This window comes from Grus americana, chromosome 7 (genome assembly GCF_028858705.1).
Source record: "Grus americana isolate bGruAme1 chromosome 7, bGruAme1.mat, whole genome shotgun sequence".
NCBI lineage: Eukaryota > Metazoa > Chordata > Aves > Gruiformes > Gruidae > Grus > Grus americana.
Window position 1 is genome coordinate 14080603 of NC_072858.1, and position 16770 is coordinate 14097372.

The 16770-nt window shown below is 45.9% G+C and overlaps 1 protein-coding gene across 4 annotated transcripts in view; it reads left to right on the forward strand.

The window, feature by feature from the left end:
* The window catches only part of SH3PXD2A (SH3 and PX domains 2A), a 268737-nt gene that overhangs the window by 106146 nt on the left and 145821 nt on the right, over window positions 1–16770 (forward strand). For all 4 annotated transcript variants that reach the window (XM_054832109.1, XM_054832111.1, XM_054832112.1 and 1 more), the window contains exons 4-5: window positions 3485–3561; window positions 13138–13229. In XM_054832109.1, coding sequence (XP_054688084.1) covers window positions 3485–3561; window positions 13138–13229 — 169 coding nt within the window. The remainder of the gene's footprint in view (window positions 1–3484; window positions 3562–13137; window positions 13230–16770) is intronic.

Below are 16770 nucleotides of genomic sequence, written 5' to 3' on the forward strand. Positions count from 1 at the left end.
AGCACCTAGCCTATAGCTTCCCATCTGAGTCTGAGACTGACTTCCCGTTCACTACCTAGCTGGGCACAGCATGGTTAAAGTGTCGCTCGTCCTTCTATAAAACAGGGGTGTAGTGCCTGAGGAGGCTTAAAAGAGCTGCAGTAAAATCCAGGAGAGAGGAAGCAGCGCTGTATGTACTCGCCTAGAAGTAGATCTGTTCTTTAGAGATGTAGAAGCTACCCAGAGGAGAAGTGAAGCAGCACATAAACCACTACTCCACCCTCTCAAGGAAATTGCCTGGGCTGTTCTGCATTTACCAGCCACCCCAGGACTTCCCCACTTCATGTAAGCTCTGCGTGAAATGTTCCTTTCCACTGCCATCCTGAGGGCTCCTCGCTGGCTCTTACGTGCACCCCCACTGCTCGGCTGTCTGCCTACTCTTTAGCTCTTTATGGCGACCCTAATGGGGTCTGTGTCCAGTGCACCCACTTGGAGAGCATAAAGAGTATACAGCGTGGGTGTCTTGGGTTACCTTCCTTTTCCAGCCCCATGGGACCTCTCCTGCTTTCGGAGGAAGATCAGTAGAAATGGGGGAGCTGGAGAAAGCAGTAGTAACTCGTACCAGATCTGCAGTGGTTCCTGTTGGTTGATTGTGGCGGATTCAGATGAGCTTCTGTCAGTACAGTATGTCTTCCCAGAAAAGGGGAGAAGCTGGGAATTTGGGAAGTTATCCTTCCTTAGAGGTGCTTCAGTACCCCTGGAAATGAGGCTTCTGTGCCTGAGGACCCCCAGGATTTGGGAGGTCAGGGTTCCTCCTTGCTGCCCACCAGAACTGGATGTGGTTGCAGAGCATCCTCCTTTTAATTCTTGGTTTTTTCCTTGTTGACTGCTACTCCGTGGTGCTCTAAATTACTTGACCTTCTCCAGATCTCAGTTTTGAATGTTCTACTGGACTGGGCAGCCAGAGATCTTCCCCACAGCCCTCACTGAGCCTTTTCCAGCTTCCAACAGCAGAGTGAAAATCTTCCTTTTTCTGAAGGGATAAAAATGGAAGCACCTTCTGGGCTTTGCTTCATCCTAACACCACAGTGATCCTGATATTTTCCATCTCCATTTAAGGACTGAATTAAGACTCATCATATCCTGGGGTCTTTTTTGTACTCTGTGTTTAATATAACATTCTCTATTATATTTATCTTGTTTCTTATGTTTGAGTCTTTCATTTATTACATTACTTTGAAGACTGGGCCTCCCTGTAAACTGTCTGTTTAGGAAAGCTGAATTGCATTTACAGGAGATCTTTAATGTGTTTAAGTCTTGGGTTCCTTTATGTTTTTTATATGGTGACCACTTTGACTTTTGACACGTGGCTTGAACTGAAAACAGGAAAGCCAGAAAGTGATAATGTTTCCAAAATGTTGCTTTCTCTTTGCAGTATATTTATAAAAGTTGCAAAGAAATGCCAAGATTTCCCATACCAGCATTGCTGGAGCACTGAGAAAGGAACCAGTCTTTTCCCTACAGCTACCCCCACACCTCTGTCCCCTAAAAAAGCTGCTTACTGCAGTTGTGCAGTACAAATACTATGTGATCCAGGAGGCTATCGGAAATAATAAAAAATATTTTGGAAGTGCAGGTAGCTCTCCCCATTTACCGGGCAGAGAAGCAGGAAAGCAGCAAGGTTTTGGTGTGTCCAAAGTTGGTTGGTGCAGGAAGATGGAAGTGCCACCTTCCTTCTTCAGCAGCCTTTGGCTAAATCGCTCAAGCTCCGACAAACATCTCAGACACCTATTGAAAATTTCCCCTGTGCTCTGTGACTGCGTGGCATCCCATCCTACAGGAATGGCTCACCTTTGTAATGAGATAAGCACAGGGAACCCAGAGAGATAAATTTATGGCACTGGGAAATGGCTTTACCTCACAAGGACAAACTGTTTTGCTGACAGAATTGGGGATGGAGATAAACCACTTTCTCCTGTCTGAAACAAAAGACTGTAACGCCTTCCAGATTAGCAGCTATGGAGGAAAAGGCAACCAAAAGGAGCCGAGTCTGGGAGGGTTTAGAGCCTCTGCTACTGGCCTGTTAAAGGCTGTCATTTCATTAACCTCTCAGCTTGTGTAATCATGACAAAATCAAAGCCATATACTCAGATTTTGGATCTGATTTCATTTCCTAGTCCATTTTCTTATCCCATGATCTATGGATGAGTGTCTTACTAGCCTATTGGCAGAAGAAGTTTGGAGCAGGGGGTGGTAAGTCTGTCAGTGGGGTTTTTACGTAGACATTTCATGGCCTAAATAATGCTGGCAGATACTGTTTTCTTGCACCACAAGGAGAACATATAATTTATTCTTGTCTCATTACATTAAAAGAAATACAGCACAAAAGAAAAAGGGAAGAAAACCACCAAAAAAGGATATGAAGATATAATCCCTTCTAGCCAAAAAAATACCAACTCTATGACATCCTTGTGTGTGGGGAAACTCAGCTCCTAGATTATTTTGATAAACTTTGTTACAATCAGTTTCACACAAAACCCAGCCGTTTATTTAATCTTAGCTGCTTGCAGAAATGTCATCCATTAAGGACACTGAGGTTGTTTTTCTTCTTTCAAAAAAAGAGAGTTTGTTTATTTTTCTTCTATTATTTGGTTTCCCTCTGTAGATTTATAAGGGCTCTGTCACCAACAGCCTCGTATTTGCTCGTGAGCTGGCTGTGTGGTTTGTCTGCCTGCAAGGGCAGGAGCATCCGCAGTGGGAAGCAGCTGAGTGGGCAGGCATGAGGTGTAGTTGGAGCTCGCATCCCACCCCAGCGATGCTCCCTGTGCTGCCAGCACCGACATGCCAAAGCAGTCCCAAAGTAAAAGGGAGTCATAACACAGTGTTGGTCCATTCCACGGTAACGCAGTTGCTAAAAGGGGACCAAAACACTTTGCGTTATCTACAGAATGAAATCAGAAAAACTCCCTCAGCCCTGCGAGTCACTGTGGTTCCCTTCCAGCGGCTTACGCAAGCAGGACTTCAGTGGTAATCGACAGGGTTTCACAGAGCCGCTGTGCCTGTGGTAGTTGTTGGTCATGTCCTGCATCTCCTGTGCAAACTTAAGACCAGCATCGTCCAGCTGCGAGAGGTGCTGTGCACGCTCCTGTAATAGCTATTGCCCCAGGTCCCTCCATCACCTGCCCCGCAGCATGTTTCTGTGCGGTTTGCTCCGAGGGCAGGAGCGGATCTGTGGCTCACACCTGCTCTGAGCGTGCCATCTTGTAGTGACGGGGGGGCTGCAGTCACACAAAGCTGCTGCTTTGCGAACCACACCAGGAGTACCGGGACTCCTCTGTCATAGGGCGTAACAAGGTTGCAGAGCTTAGCCACCAGCACTGCCAACGGCCGTGGTTGGAGCCAGGGATGAAACCCCATCTGCTGACCTTTCTCCTTGGTGCTGTTGCACTATCCCACATGGCAGGCAATATCCCTAACCCTCCCCTTTCATCTGTTCTCTCCGCAGGTAAGATCCTGTTCCGGAGGAGCCATGTCCGAGACGTAGCTGTGAAGAGGCTGAAGCCCATCGACGAGTACTGCAGGGTAAGAGCTCCAGGGGGGCGTCTGGCAGCCCTGCTGGGTGGGGGCTCACGGCCACCACCAGCGCTGGCCTTTCCCTGCTGAATACGGCTAAGAACCTCATCTGTGTCGAGTCCATCACAAGGAAGGGTGGTCCTTCCCAAACACCACCAGGACTAACAGGGCAGGTTCAAACAGAGGGCACTGTTTGCTCCCAGGGTCCTCGTAGCATTTGCCCCTACAAACTTTATGCACCAGGTTGGCGCCTCATTTACTCAGTAAAGGCCGTAAGCCTCATCTGCCCTAAACGTGGATTTTATTTCTACTTCAGCCTCCGTGAGTGCAGGAGTTGAGCAGGCAGAGAGGCACAACTAAGACAGCGTTTTCTTCTGTTCCCTGCCCGTCTGTCCCCCAGTGCCATGTGAGGGACGGTGCCGGCTGGCGCAGCACTGGGGGTGGACCAGCGGCTTCCAGGAGTGCTTCTCCTGATGAATGAAAGCCTGGAAATTTATTGCAGGGCAGAAAAGCATGGCTGTGTTGAGAAGAAGGTTAAGTAAGTCACCTAATCTTTCCTCCCTAGCTTAGAGTTTATGATTTGATGATAATTAATCCTCTGACAGTAGATTAAAAGTCATCTCTAAGTAAGGCGGATACCCAGTTTTTGCAGAGGTATTGAGCGCGTCAGCACATAATTTAAACCCCAGACTTCCTCTCTTATTTCCCGTGGGGTTTTCTTTCCGTTTTTAGAAAGCCAGAGGAGCAGGTGGAGGGGAAAAAATACATTCCCAAGAACTTCTCCAGTCAGACATTTGCTCATCCAAAATTAGGAGCAGATCGCCGAAGTGCCTGAGGCGTGCTGGAGGGGGGCAGCGAAACCCGTGCCATCTGCACCCCCCGGGCGAGGAAGCTACGATTAAAGTCTTATCTCATGAGATCAGGCTTTCTTGTGTGACAATTAGCGCACTGTCTTCCTGCCGGTGGCTGAACGGCTCTCTTTAAAATATGTTGGGTCTTACCGCATCCCCAGCTGCCCTCCTTCAGACAGGAACTGCCCGCGACAGGAGTGGTGAGGGCTGATGTCAGGGTTCACCCGGCAGATGCGTGGTGGGGAAAGCAGTGACTTATGCCGGGGGGCAGCTGCTTCTCTGGGACCCCATTGTCTGCGCCCCAGACAGACCTGACCTGACCCGGCCAGGCCCGCCGGCGCCCCGCTGGTCTCAACTGAGGAATATGTTGTGGCGTCAACCGCTGGCACGTTCGTTGACACCACAGCGCTGTGATTGCTGCCATCCTTCTCACTTCCTTTTTTCTCTCCTGGAGAAGTCTGGCTCAGTTCGCTCTGGTTCAGATGATACCATGCAGATCTGCTGCTGCTGCCCAGCTCGGAGACATGGCTGGATGCTTCCCTAAAGCTGAGCTGTTTACTTAACCTGCTTATTAATAGGCGCTGCTTTTATGAGTGTAGACCCAGCCGTGTTGGATTAGCCCAGTTTCACCCAGCTCAGTGCTTCCCGTCTCCAGCAGCAGCCACAGAGGTGCCCAGCAATGAGTATGACAGACCTTCTCCAGAATATTATCCCAGCGTCCAGTGATCTCTGGCTCAGAAGTTTCTCGTGCCTGATGTAGTGTATTTTTATTTCATTTGCAGTATTCTGTAATTTGTATTCAATTTGCCTCAGTAGATGATGTTTAAATCTGGATGGCATTGGAGAGCAAGGCTTGTAGTCACTGAGTAACTTCAACAGGCATTGCATCTCATGTCTGTGTGAGCTTCAAGAGGGCTGCATCCTCCATAGTGTCTTTCTGCATGGGGTGTCAGGCCTGTAAGGAAAGAAGGCCTTCGCTAACTCATCCACCCCCCTGGGATGTATCTTGTTGGAGCATGTATGACTGTGGTTGTCCCTGAACAGTCTGGGCTGCAGGTAGGTGGGAGTTTCAGCGAGTGCTGGGAAGTAAAGCAATGCCAAGCTTTTTTTTCCATCCCCTGCATTTGACTACAAACCCATGCCCGGACATTAATTTGTGTCCGGTGTGGATGGTAGACAAGCTTGTGCCCACTCTTTGAAAACAGTATAGAAGAAACTATGATGTCCTGCCTGTCATCAGATCCAGTTATGGGCTGATTTCTTCACCTTCTGCTACAGCTTCTTCCTAATTACAGAGAGTAAAGGAAGATGGTAGTTGGTCACGCCATTGCCTGGCACAGGACATTCCCAGTCATTCTCAAATCCCACAGCACACAGTTGGCAACCTGTGTAAATAAACAGAGGGACCTGAGAGTTGCAATTCATACCTCTCCCAGTCTTTCTAAGTCTGCACATTTTATGAGAATAAGTTTTTCTTTTGAACGTTTATGGTTCATCCAATTTACATTTATTCAAAGAATAATTGTCCTGTGTTATTGCTGTTCCAAACCTGGCCCAGCATATGAAAGTCCACAAGACTGAAAATAATGATGAAAATCAGGCACTGAACTTCAAAGGTACAAAAAATTTAGGGAAACAGCTTATAAGAGAGCTTCTTAGTACAGTGAAGTCAGTGGTAGTTCTGTTACTGACCTTCAGCAGGAACAGGATTTCATCTCTGCAGCTTATCAGAGGCTTAAAATTCAGAAATGCTTTCTTGCTACCTTCACTGAAGGTCACCACTTAGAAGGTTTCTGGGAACATGACCTTCATAACCTTATTATAATCTTTCCATCCCAATATGAAGTTAACAGGAATGACAGAAAGCTGTGAACTGGGAAGAGAAAATTGATGAGTCTGAACCAGAGTGGCCTCACTTCACCAGCCTAAACCAGACACAGGGTCTCTCTCCATTAAGCTGTAATTACAGAGGGAAACCGAGTGGCTCACTTAGCTCTGATGCTAACTTCTAGAAAGCTGAAGTGAAATGCAATGAATCCCCTCTTGGTGTAAAAAGGGATTTTGTTTTATTTTTTAATTTTTTTTGCTGCTAAAATAATATTACTCACTACTGCTTCCTACTCTGTAGTAGCTACTGGTGCATGTGCGTGACTTGAGAGTGGGATCATGCCCACCTTTTTGGAAGTGTTAGCTGCTTCTGCATTTCTTCCCCTGTCCGGTGGATGTTTTGACTCTTTAGCGAATTGTATAGAACTGTAGAGCAAGAGCATCATTTTGACAAGTTCAGTCCTGCTTCTACAAAAGAAGAGTGCAAAGCTTATGGCCCATGCTAGTCCTAAAATGGGTAGGCAGACAACATGCTTTATTTTGAAAAATGTAGAGAATTATGCTGGAATGATGTGGGTGAAGTTGATGGAGAAAATCTGACATGGAATAATTAAATGAATAAATGAGACAATAGACCTTTGTCTGCTGGAATCTGTGAGGAAGCAGAGGAGGGAGGCAGGTTCAGATGCAAAGTTGGTGGTAATTTTTTTGCCAGATGAGGGTTCTCCATCCATTTCACTTGCCCTGGAAAGTTGAAGCACAGATGGGCCCTGGCAAATGAGCAGTGCAAATGTTTGACCATTTGTTGTTTTGTTTTTTCAGACTGTCTCTGACAGAGTGTGGTGATTTGCATGGCTGAGAAGCAGGTCTGACTTCTGCTGTTTGGATGTGTTGTGATTCCTGTGCCGAGCACAGGGGCAGTGACAGTCAGGCAGAGGCTGTCTGAGAGTTTGTGGGGAGACCTGGCAGTAAGGGGAGGTCTGCAAAATGTTCTGTATCAGGGGCATGAGCCCTCTGCACCCTACAGCCATAGGCTTCCTGACCCCTCGTGCCTGGGCGATTCTTCATTGAGTTATACCAGCTTAGAGAAATGCCATAACATAGATAATAGGGCAGTGTTTTTGCTAAGCATGCAAGAAGCTTTGCAGTTGCAATGAAAAACAGAGGAGTGGGACACACAGGGGAAGACATCCAGAAGTTTTCTCGTCTGGAAACATGAAAGTGCAGGGTCTGGATGTCCTTACTGGTAACCTGAGTTACCAGACAAACAGCGTTTGTAAATGTGTGCTGCCCACTGGAATTGGTATCTCTGGATGATTTCCCTTTTAACTGTAGGCTTGGAATTAATTTAGTGTGATTTAAGGTCTTTTGGGCTCATTGGGCCTGGTTTTTCTTAATTTGTTTAGGAGTTTTTGCCAATGTGAAAGAAAGAGCAACTTCATAGCCTTGCCTTGCCAGGGGCATTTTATTTATTAAGCTTTTGATCTCCCAAACACACCTCTGGTGCGTGCTTGTCCAGTATGAACCACCCTGTGTTCAGGAAGGACCTCTCGGGTCAGCGTTTCACAAAACCACCGCTCTCTCCTTACGCAGCCCTCTGGGAAGACTTGGGCCAGCATTTGCAGACTTGCATCTTTGTGCGTCTTGGTCCTAATTGAGGGAAACGTCTTTGTGCAGGGGAGGTCTTAAGATCTGAATAATGTGTCATCGTCATAAACACTTACCTGAATTTGTCATACACCTTCATGTTGTCCTGACTGAAGGTGGATTTAAGAAGCAGCTTGTGGGCTTTTCTATAGTGAGGCTTGAGTACCCAAATGCATGGCACATAAATAAAAATTATATGAGCAAGTCACGTCAGTGCCAGGACTATTGGTCATTCTTTTATTAATATTAACAATTTGAGAGACAATACTTCAAAACCATAATTACCTCCCTCTTGGTCTCTCAGTCCTGCCTCTCTTTCAAGGTTTAATCCTTGAACCTGTCAAGACAGATACACAGACGTTTCTGTCTCTATCCATTGTACAACTAAGTGCTGATCAAAGATGGAATAATAGTTCATCCTGGTCAAGAATGAAAGAGTTTAAGTGAAAAACTTTCAAACTTTATCTGTCATTTTTAAATCTACTTTTCAGAATCCTGATGCGTTTAGACCAGCTGCAGTAATGAGAGTTAATTATTTGCGACATTTCTCTCAGCGCCTGGAGTAGAGCCTCGCTTTCCATTGCCTTATGGTCCTTCCATGCCAGAGGCCCAGAACTATGTCCCAGTTACTTCCAAAACTCTGCACCCTCTTTTCCTCTTCCCCACAACCTTTTATTTATTCTTACATCTACCCCCCTGCTGCAGTCTGAGTCACTACCATGCACTCTTCATCCACCTCTACGTCTGAGCATCAGCATTTGCCATCCAACTTCCACACTTCAGTGCTTTGGGTTCAAGCTTGGAGTTACTTGAGGCTCTCAACAAAACAGAAACAGAAAGTGTTTTCATGGAGGTGAAACAATTTATTTCTCTGTTCTGAGAAATGAACTGGTTTAATTGCACCTTCCCCTCTTGCTGAACTCAGGGCCATTCCCAAACATCTGGCACTAATGATTAATGATAATTAAAGGATACTTAATATGAAAAGTCAAGGAGTCATAACCATGTGGTACAGCTGGCTCTGTGTATTTGTGTGCAGAGCTGGGATTGACCCCACTGAACATTAGGGATCTAGAAGCTATGTACCTGAACTGCCTCAACGGGCTGCGGGGAGAGACAGTCAATGATTCACCCCACCCAGAGCTAGATGTCCATGATGGGTTAGAGCATCCCCTGAAGGTCCTGGTCTTTCTCTAGCGATGATACAAGTTGATAGACAAGTGCAACCAGTCTCCCATTTTAAACATATAAATTTCAGTGGGGTGAATATCATTCTGTGCATATATACACACATGCCTACACACGCGCTGTATATCTCTACGTATACGTGTCTGTGCGTGGGTTTTTTATAAATATATCTGCATATATGCAACACACAGCACTCTGCATCCTTACAAGTACCTGCATGGTTTTACACCCATGCACATGTATTTCGTGAAGCCTTCTAGCTGTAACGTAGTCCCACAGAGCTGTTTGCAGTTCACATAACCTTAAGTGATGAATCCCTGCCTGCGCCTGGTGCTCTGCTCTGCTTCGAATGCCGTGTGCGGCATGCAGCAGCCTGCCTGCAGATGAGCTGGTGCTCTGTGAAGAGCCGGCCATCCCCAGCACCAAGGGCTCCTTGCTCAACACCTGCCTGGCATTACAGCTTTTCAATAGCCTTTCGGATCATCCGCTCTGCGAGACTGTCTGCAACCTGTAATATAGAGAGACAGACATCGTTAAAGGCTAAAATAACACATAAAAGCCTATCTCCTAAGGAGCATGTGAAGTCTAGCAGTGCACGTCCGCCTTTGCATGCCAAGCAAGGAAACATGCTATTACTGATAATACTCAGTGATTGTGCAAGGCTGAATTCTGCTCGCTGGCACTTTTTATCTCTCACTTTTCCTGTGCAAATTCCTTACTGTTTCTGGATACTTCCTAGTTGGAGCTGTATGCATTTACCTCTGGTTTCCACATCCCAGGAAGAATGTCACTTCCCTGTCCTTTCCATCCTTTAACCATCTGTTTTCCTCTTTTTCTTTACCCTTCTTTCCTTGACCCCACAGTCTTTCCTTCAGGCTGTTGCAGCTCTGCCTTGGAACTGTCTTTCTGGAAAGCCCAGAAACTTGCATTTTCTGCTTGCAGAGCGACAGCAGTGTCCCTCATCTCCTCAATGCACTTTTTGTTCACTCGCTGGAATTGCGTTGGACTTGGCTTGCTCCCGGGTGGATGTTGTATGTTTGCTGAAGAGACGTTTGTTTCTCAAAACAGCATTGCTGCTCCCTGCCACTGTCCAAAATCAATAGACCAACACTGCCCGGTTTTACACCCTTGTTTGCACTTCCTTGCCCTTTATTAGTGTTTCTTATGGCTTCTTAGGGTTTTGTTCCTTAACAAAAACAAGTAAAAATTGACTGGCTGCAGACTTTATACCCGAGCTCAACGATAAACGTGCAATGGCAAGTTACTACCGGGTGGATTTCATTCCACCTCTATGCACAGGGCTGAAAATTGCAGCACTTTGGGAGGTGATTCAGAAGCAGGAGAGCCAGCCCTGCCCCAGGGCTGCCATGTCCGTGGGGTGGGAAGGTGGATGGCTGGGTGTGGAAACAGCTTTGGCTGATTTTTATCCGCTGCCTGCGAAATCCTGGAGTCACTGAGGTGCTTTTCAATTATCCCCCTTTGGCCCAGCAGGACCACAGTGCTCCTAGAGATTTCCAGGCAGGGGACTACTGATTCAGGGGGGTCAGATTTCCTAAAGCGTCCTGTGAGTTAGAAACACAACTCTCCACGGCAACTTGGTAGGGTTTGTGCTCCCCCATAAATGAAAACCCACTCTGTGCTCCAGCTCAGTATTGACATCTGTAGCCTGGTTTTTGGGAAGGGTGAACACCGGTGACCTGTAAGGAAGTGGTGACTCTTTGAGAAGGTGTCTAATGTCCAGGACCCCCTGCGATAGGTATAACTTGGGTATTTGTGTTTCTCTAGTAATGATACGTATCATTTGCAGTGCTTGCTCTTGCCCCATTGACTGCACAAGATCAAGCCCTTTGAGATTTCAAAACACACTGTAGATATTAAATATCTGAGCCTCATAACCTTTCTGCAGATTAGGTAAGTGTTATTGCTCAGCATTGTAAATGGGTAACTGAAGATATATCCCTGCTGAATTTGATGGAAAGAGGTTAAGTAACCTGCCCAAACCAAGAAGGGTGTTAGTAATAGAGCCATCACTAAATCTCAGCCCCATCCACTGTTGGTTAGACAGCATTACTCCTCTGCATAAGTCTGTCTCCTGCTTGAGATGCAGCTGAATAAAACATGCTTTAATGTTGTCTGTGTCCTTGTTAGCCTGTGCTGGCAAGGCATTTCTCTTTCTCTTTCAACATGCCATAATTATTACTGTTCCTGGGCAGTTTCTGACTTCCCCATGTTAGTCTTGATTTGTCAGCTGGAAGCATGCATTTATACACACTAGGAATAAGGGCAGAGAGCTTGCACCTTTGTTACTTTTTAGGCAAGATGGCAAGATTGAGTGGATAGTGGTGGAGACTAGGGCATCATTCATTCAAATTAAAGCACTTGAGTTTTCTTCCTGCATTGGTGCAGCAACCAGCAGTGCTCTGTACGCATGCCCCAGCACTTGGATCCACCAGGCTGTTGCCAGGCTTTGGTATCTGATGCTGCTTCTTATTGCAAGGTCTTTTTCTGGTCTATAGTGCAGATGATGGGCCAGTGCCTCATTCTTCACAGGCCTGCTGAGATGCAGTGGATATTCCTTGTGTTTTTATAACATCCCTCAACCAGAGAAAGGAGAGCTATAGGTCTGGAAACACTTGGCTTTGAATTTCAGGCCACCTCAAAACAAGACCCCATCATCTAGTACTGGAGACCTGCAGTTTCAGAGCATGATTTTTTCATTTTTCATCTGTTTTCCTTCACATCCCCAGGCAGGAGTGGTCTTGGAAACAAATCTGGCCACTTCTAAAGCACAGTTAAAAACAGCCATGAAGGGTAACCAACTGCCCTGTCCTGCCTTTGTGCTTTGGCTGGGCCTTCTGGTTTGTCTGACCAAGATCAATCAGATGTCTCATGGGTTAGTATAACCAGTTTACCCTAATACACTTTCATTTAGCTCTGGTGCAGTTTTTCATCTGTCTTTCAACATTGTTTGTCCTACTTTCAACTAGCAGAAGAGCCAGACCATCTCATTTTGTCAAACAGGTTTACAGCACCTCTAAGAAGCTTGGTCTATATTTAACTTGTAGCTTATTCTCAGTGTTACTTAGCACAGGAGGAGGTGAACTCCAGCCTCTTTTCTGTTCCTGCTGGTCATTTCTGGAGGCAATTTCAGAGTTGTGTCAGTTGGAGCTGCTGTCCCATCTCTGTGGACTGTGGACGGGTCTTTGGCCTCTTTTGGCACCATCAAGCTCAAGAGTCTGAACAGCAAATTCATAGCATTTTTCTGCCTTGCATGCTTGTCTCATTGATTTGAAGTCTTGCTTTCCAGTACACTTCAACATTATGTGGTTGCTTCCCAAATTGTATTGTATAGTTCCCAAACTATTGCTGAATGCAACAAGCGCTGTGTGCCTGCGCCTTGCAGAGTGCATGGACGTTGTTACCCAGGATGTGCTGCAAAGCCTTCTTCATGCAGAAATAGCCTCTCTGCCTTTTCTTTTTTTTTCCCAGAGAGTTAATCAAACTTCCTTTCCTGTTCATTTAGGAGCAAATTGTTGTTTAGTTTGGTTTGGTTTTTTTTTTAGCAAACTCTGCTTTTTCTATGACAGTGCTTAATGGAAAGCTTTGTGGAGCACATTAATCTGTTGTATTAGTGGATGTTGAATCTGTAGATTTTCACTGCTTGAACTTGTGTGCATTGACATAGAGCCCATAAGCCCTAACTGCATTGTTTGAGGTGCTGTGCAAACACGTCACAGAGACTGTCCCAGCCACAGAGCACTTATCTTCTCAGCGTTATGGTTTTACACACGTGGACCAAATTCTGCTCTTGTACACATGGCAAAAAAATTACATTGGCTGACTCTAAGAACCATTGCTTGTCTCAATTCGCTGCATTCTACTTAGATTTGCAGTCAACATATGCTATTTCCTTTCTTCTCATGTAAGTAGCCAGGCACGATGCTTTCCATTTGTATTCCCTTCTCCCTGACAGGACTGTTTTGCCTCCTCTTGCTTGGTAGTTTAGATGTTTGAAGCCATGTTTTGAACTTGACTTTTCTAAGTGCTTCTCCCTCCCTGTTTTGTTTTGCAGGCACTGGTTCGGCTTCCTCCTCACATTTCACAGTGTGATGAAGTCTTCAGGTTCTTCGAAGCTCGCCCAGAAGACCTTAACCCTCCGAAAGAGTAAGTGCTGTGATGAGTTTCCAGTGCCGCTCGGTTCTTTTTGATTAGCTGGAAGGAAAAGGTCATTTGGTTTTATTACTGCCGTAGGTGTAGGAACAGATTTTGTACCTTTCAAGCACTACTTAGAAAATGCCCAGCAATTTATGTACAACCAAGTCTGATGTGTGTAGGACAAGGGAGTCAAGCAACCCTCACACACAATTTTCAGCCATCCTCCGCCCACCTTTGCATTGTTTCTTGCTGATGGTTCTAATGAGGGAACCTCCCCTGGCTTGTGGGTTTTACCTGATAATTATCACCAAAGAGTCATTCAGTTCCCAAAAGCATTGGCTCAGCAGCAGGGGGAAATCCTGCCAGTAAGCACTTGGCTCATAATTACCAGCTGCTTCTTTAAATGTACTCCTGCCCAGAGATACTTAGTTATCTGAAGGGAGCAAGATTGTGGTCTAGATCCAAAATTGTCTCTGGAGAGTCTATTCTTTCTAAGCAGGAAGCCAAGAAAAGGTTGGGAAAAGGGTTCCCATTGAACACGAAACAGAATGGTAGCTTTTACCTTGGAGCCAACAGGCTGATTCATGCTGATGCAGTCAGGGTTCAGAGGACTAATTTATCCAGGGAAAGCGTTGGCAGGAGGGTATTTACAAGCAACTGTGCTGCCTCACCTGATATTTCCTTTTCTCCTTCATACCAAACAGGATATATTTTATTGTGCTCCGCAATAAGATTTTGACTTGGTCCCATTGTGTTTTGCGCTGCTTTGTTGCATGATTTGAAACTTGATTGAGGGTTGTGTTACTGTAATTTGCTTTCTCCAGTGTTCGCGCAGCCCATTGGGTAAGGGGAAATGGATAAAAAGCTTTCGGGTTTTGGGCACTTCAGCACATGCAAACCTGTAGTTAGCAGACAGATTTGTATTGTATTGGCTTCAGCTGTCTGTTCCCATGCTGGTGTAGAGGAGAGGACCTTTGCAGTTTGACTTCCCAAACTTTGTCTCTTGCACATAAGCGGTTTTATACAAGGGGACATACTAACATTTGTTCTAAAGAAAACACTGCTAGTGTAGCTGAGAATGAAGTCTTTTTTGTTTTTTGAATGAGAAAAAGAGCAGTTTTGAAATCAAAGGTCTGAAAAAAGAACTGGGGGCTTTTTTGCCTTTTTTTTTTTTTTCTAGCCAGCCTTTTTGTTTGGGGGTGAACAAATACAGTTGCATGTTCATTGTTAAACACATATTGCAAAGTTAGAACCCATTGCGGCAGGATATGCCTACACTCTGAGACCTGCTGACCAGTTTACACTCAAGGCCTGAAGAAGGTTTGCAAAGGTTGCTTGATCCCACAAGATCGCCCTGATGCAAGGAGGCATCCCCATGTCCCAGGCAGAAACAGACACTCAGAAGAGGAGTGAGGTCCCCAGGGTTTTAGGAGAGTTCACCTGGAGTATTTGAAATGGACCTCAGAAGTCTGCTTTAAATGCTGTTTAACACTCCTGTCTGCTTTCTGTACAGATACGGAGCATACAGCATTAGGCCTGAGTAAAATAGAGTCAGGATTGTACCTCCGCAAGGCAGGGAATGGGAACTGAGGTCCACTTCTGGGCTTCTAGCCATTATGGCTTGCTTTCTCTTTTCCCTCCTACAAATTGTTGGGGGCCTTTTGCTGAGCTCCCTGTTCAACAGCCTTGCAACAATTTTCAAGTCATCTGTTTGTTCCCCCCAGGAAAAACAAAAAGGATGAAATTTTCTCAGCCCAAGCCTTGCATCTTATTCCAACCTAGTAATAAGTGTGGTTTATTTCCCTGGAAAATGTAGAGCAATAACCTGATTAAATCTCACTTCACTAATGTCTGCAAGACATTAATCTAGCTGGGTTTAAACAAATCCTACCTCGTCTTCTGTAAGCAAACAGATCTCAGGGAAGGTGTCTAAAGTTTCTGCTGGGAGCGCTTCACAAAAGATGTATTGTTGAACCTGAAGATTAGTCTCTACAAAAAGATGATGTAAAAGCCAACGGAAACATCTTAGTGTTTTTCTTCTGTGAACTGAGGGGGAAGGGAGGAGGTCTGGCGCTCGCTGGACCACTGTGTAGGGTCTGGGGGAAGGACACCTCCAGGGCAATTCTCAGCCACAGCAGTCACTGCAGGAAGGAGCACGATCAGCCAGAGAAATCCTTTATTTAGTCCCTCATTTTGCTACTCTGCCAAGCCCCTCCAGAAACAGTGAGCCAGTGGTATACAAGTCTATGAATTCAGCCTTCTCCGGACCTCGTGGTCCATCATCCATCTCACTGGAGGTGGCAGGAATGTAGCCTGGGGGCAGCATCTAGACTACGCTAATTATTTTCTTTATTTCTTCAGCTACTTCTTTTAGCCTTCAGTGCAGGAGGTGGTTCATATATTGATACGTCAGCATAGACATGGCATTCAACTGGCTGGGTTAAAGAAGAAATATTGTTGAGTGAAGGACTCAGCCAAGGGGTGGCAGAATGGAGTTGCTCGTGCCACCTTCATGTCTTCTCTCTGTGCACAATGAGGCGGTCTTTAGTTTCATGATCACCTGCTCTATTTTTCTGCAGCAGCTCAGCCTCATAAGACAAAGCTTGACCTAGAGTTTAATTAACTAGTTTTCAGGAGTGTAGCCTTAATCCCATGGGCATTTGGTTTATTGAACCCAGAGAGTCCATTGAGTTACTGCATGTCCGCAGATCAGCGACTGAGCATGTGCTCCCTGCCAGAAAAATGTGGAAGCTTAAACTTTGAGGGAGGAGGCACAAAAAAGCCTGGTTTACCTCACAGCTGGAATGTGCAGAGAGGTATCCATGCCCTTAATTGCTCAGCTATGACTCGCGATGATGCACATAGAGTAATTTATGTATTACTGCAGTAATTCAGCTGCAAAGCTGTGCCCTTCACTTCTGTTCCTATTGTCCTAAAAGAAACCAACATTTCCCTGTAGTCCCTTAGGCACTTTTGCAAATGTGTTCCCGGCTTCTTCCTTGTAACTCTTCATCTGCCCTACCCTTGCCTCTTCCCTACTTCTGCATACTGTCCTCTCTGGGTTATGCCGTGTTTGGCTTGCAGGCTGCTCCCCACAGGGTCATTTCCTACTGCTGCTGTGCTCTGATTGCCCGCAGTGCTGAGCAGCACGCAATCCAGCTACAATAAAAGATGGGCTTTCCCAACACTGTAATAATCTGGCCAATTTGTTCGGTTGGATTCACAGCTTAGGTTTTGTTTCCTGTTTTGGTGATGGTCCAGGCTTTTGAGTCCTCTGACAATAGGCAGAAGGTATTCCATTCAGCCCTGTTAAACCTCTTCTGTATACAGCAGCTTACAGGCAGATAGCTGGAGAGATGTCACGAGAAATCACAGTGTTTGAACCGTCTGACAGCCTCCTCTGAGTCTGCTCCTGCCAGTGGAGCTAGCTCCAGGTCAGATAGCATGAAGGAAACCTGCTGTTGGGAGCTGCATGGAAGAGACCATAGGAGGACACAAAATCCCTCCATGGGATAGTGAGGGAGCTCTCTTGGACCCTTTCACATGGTGA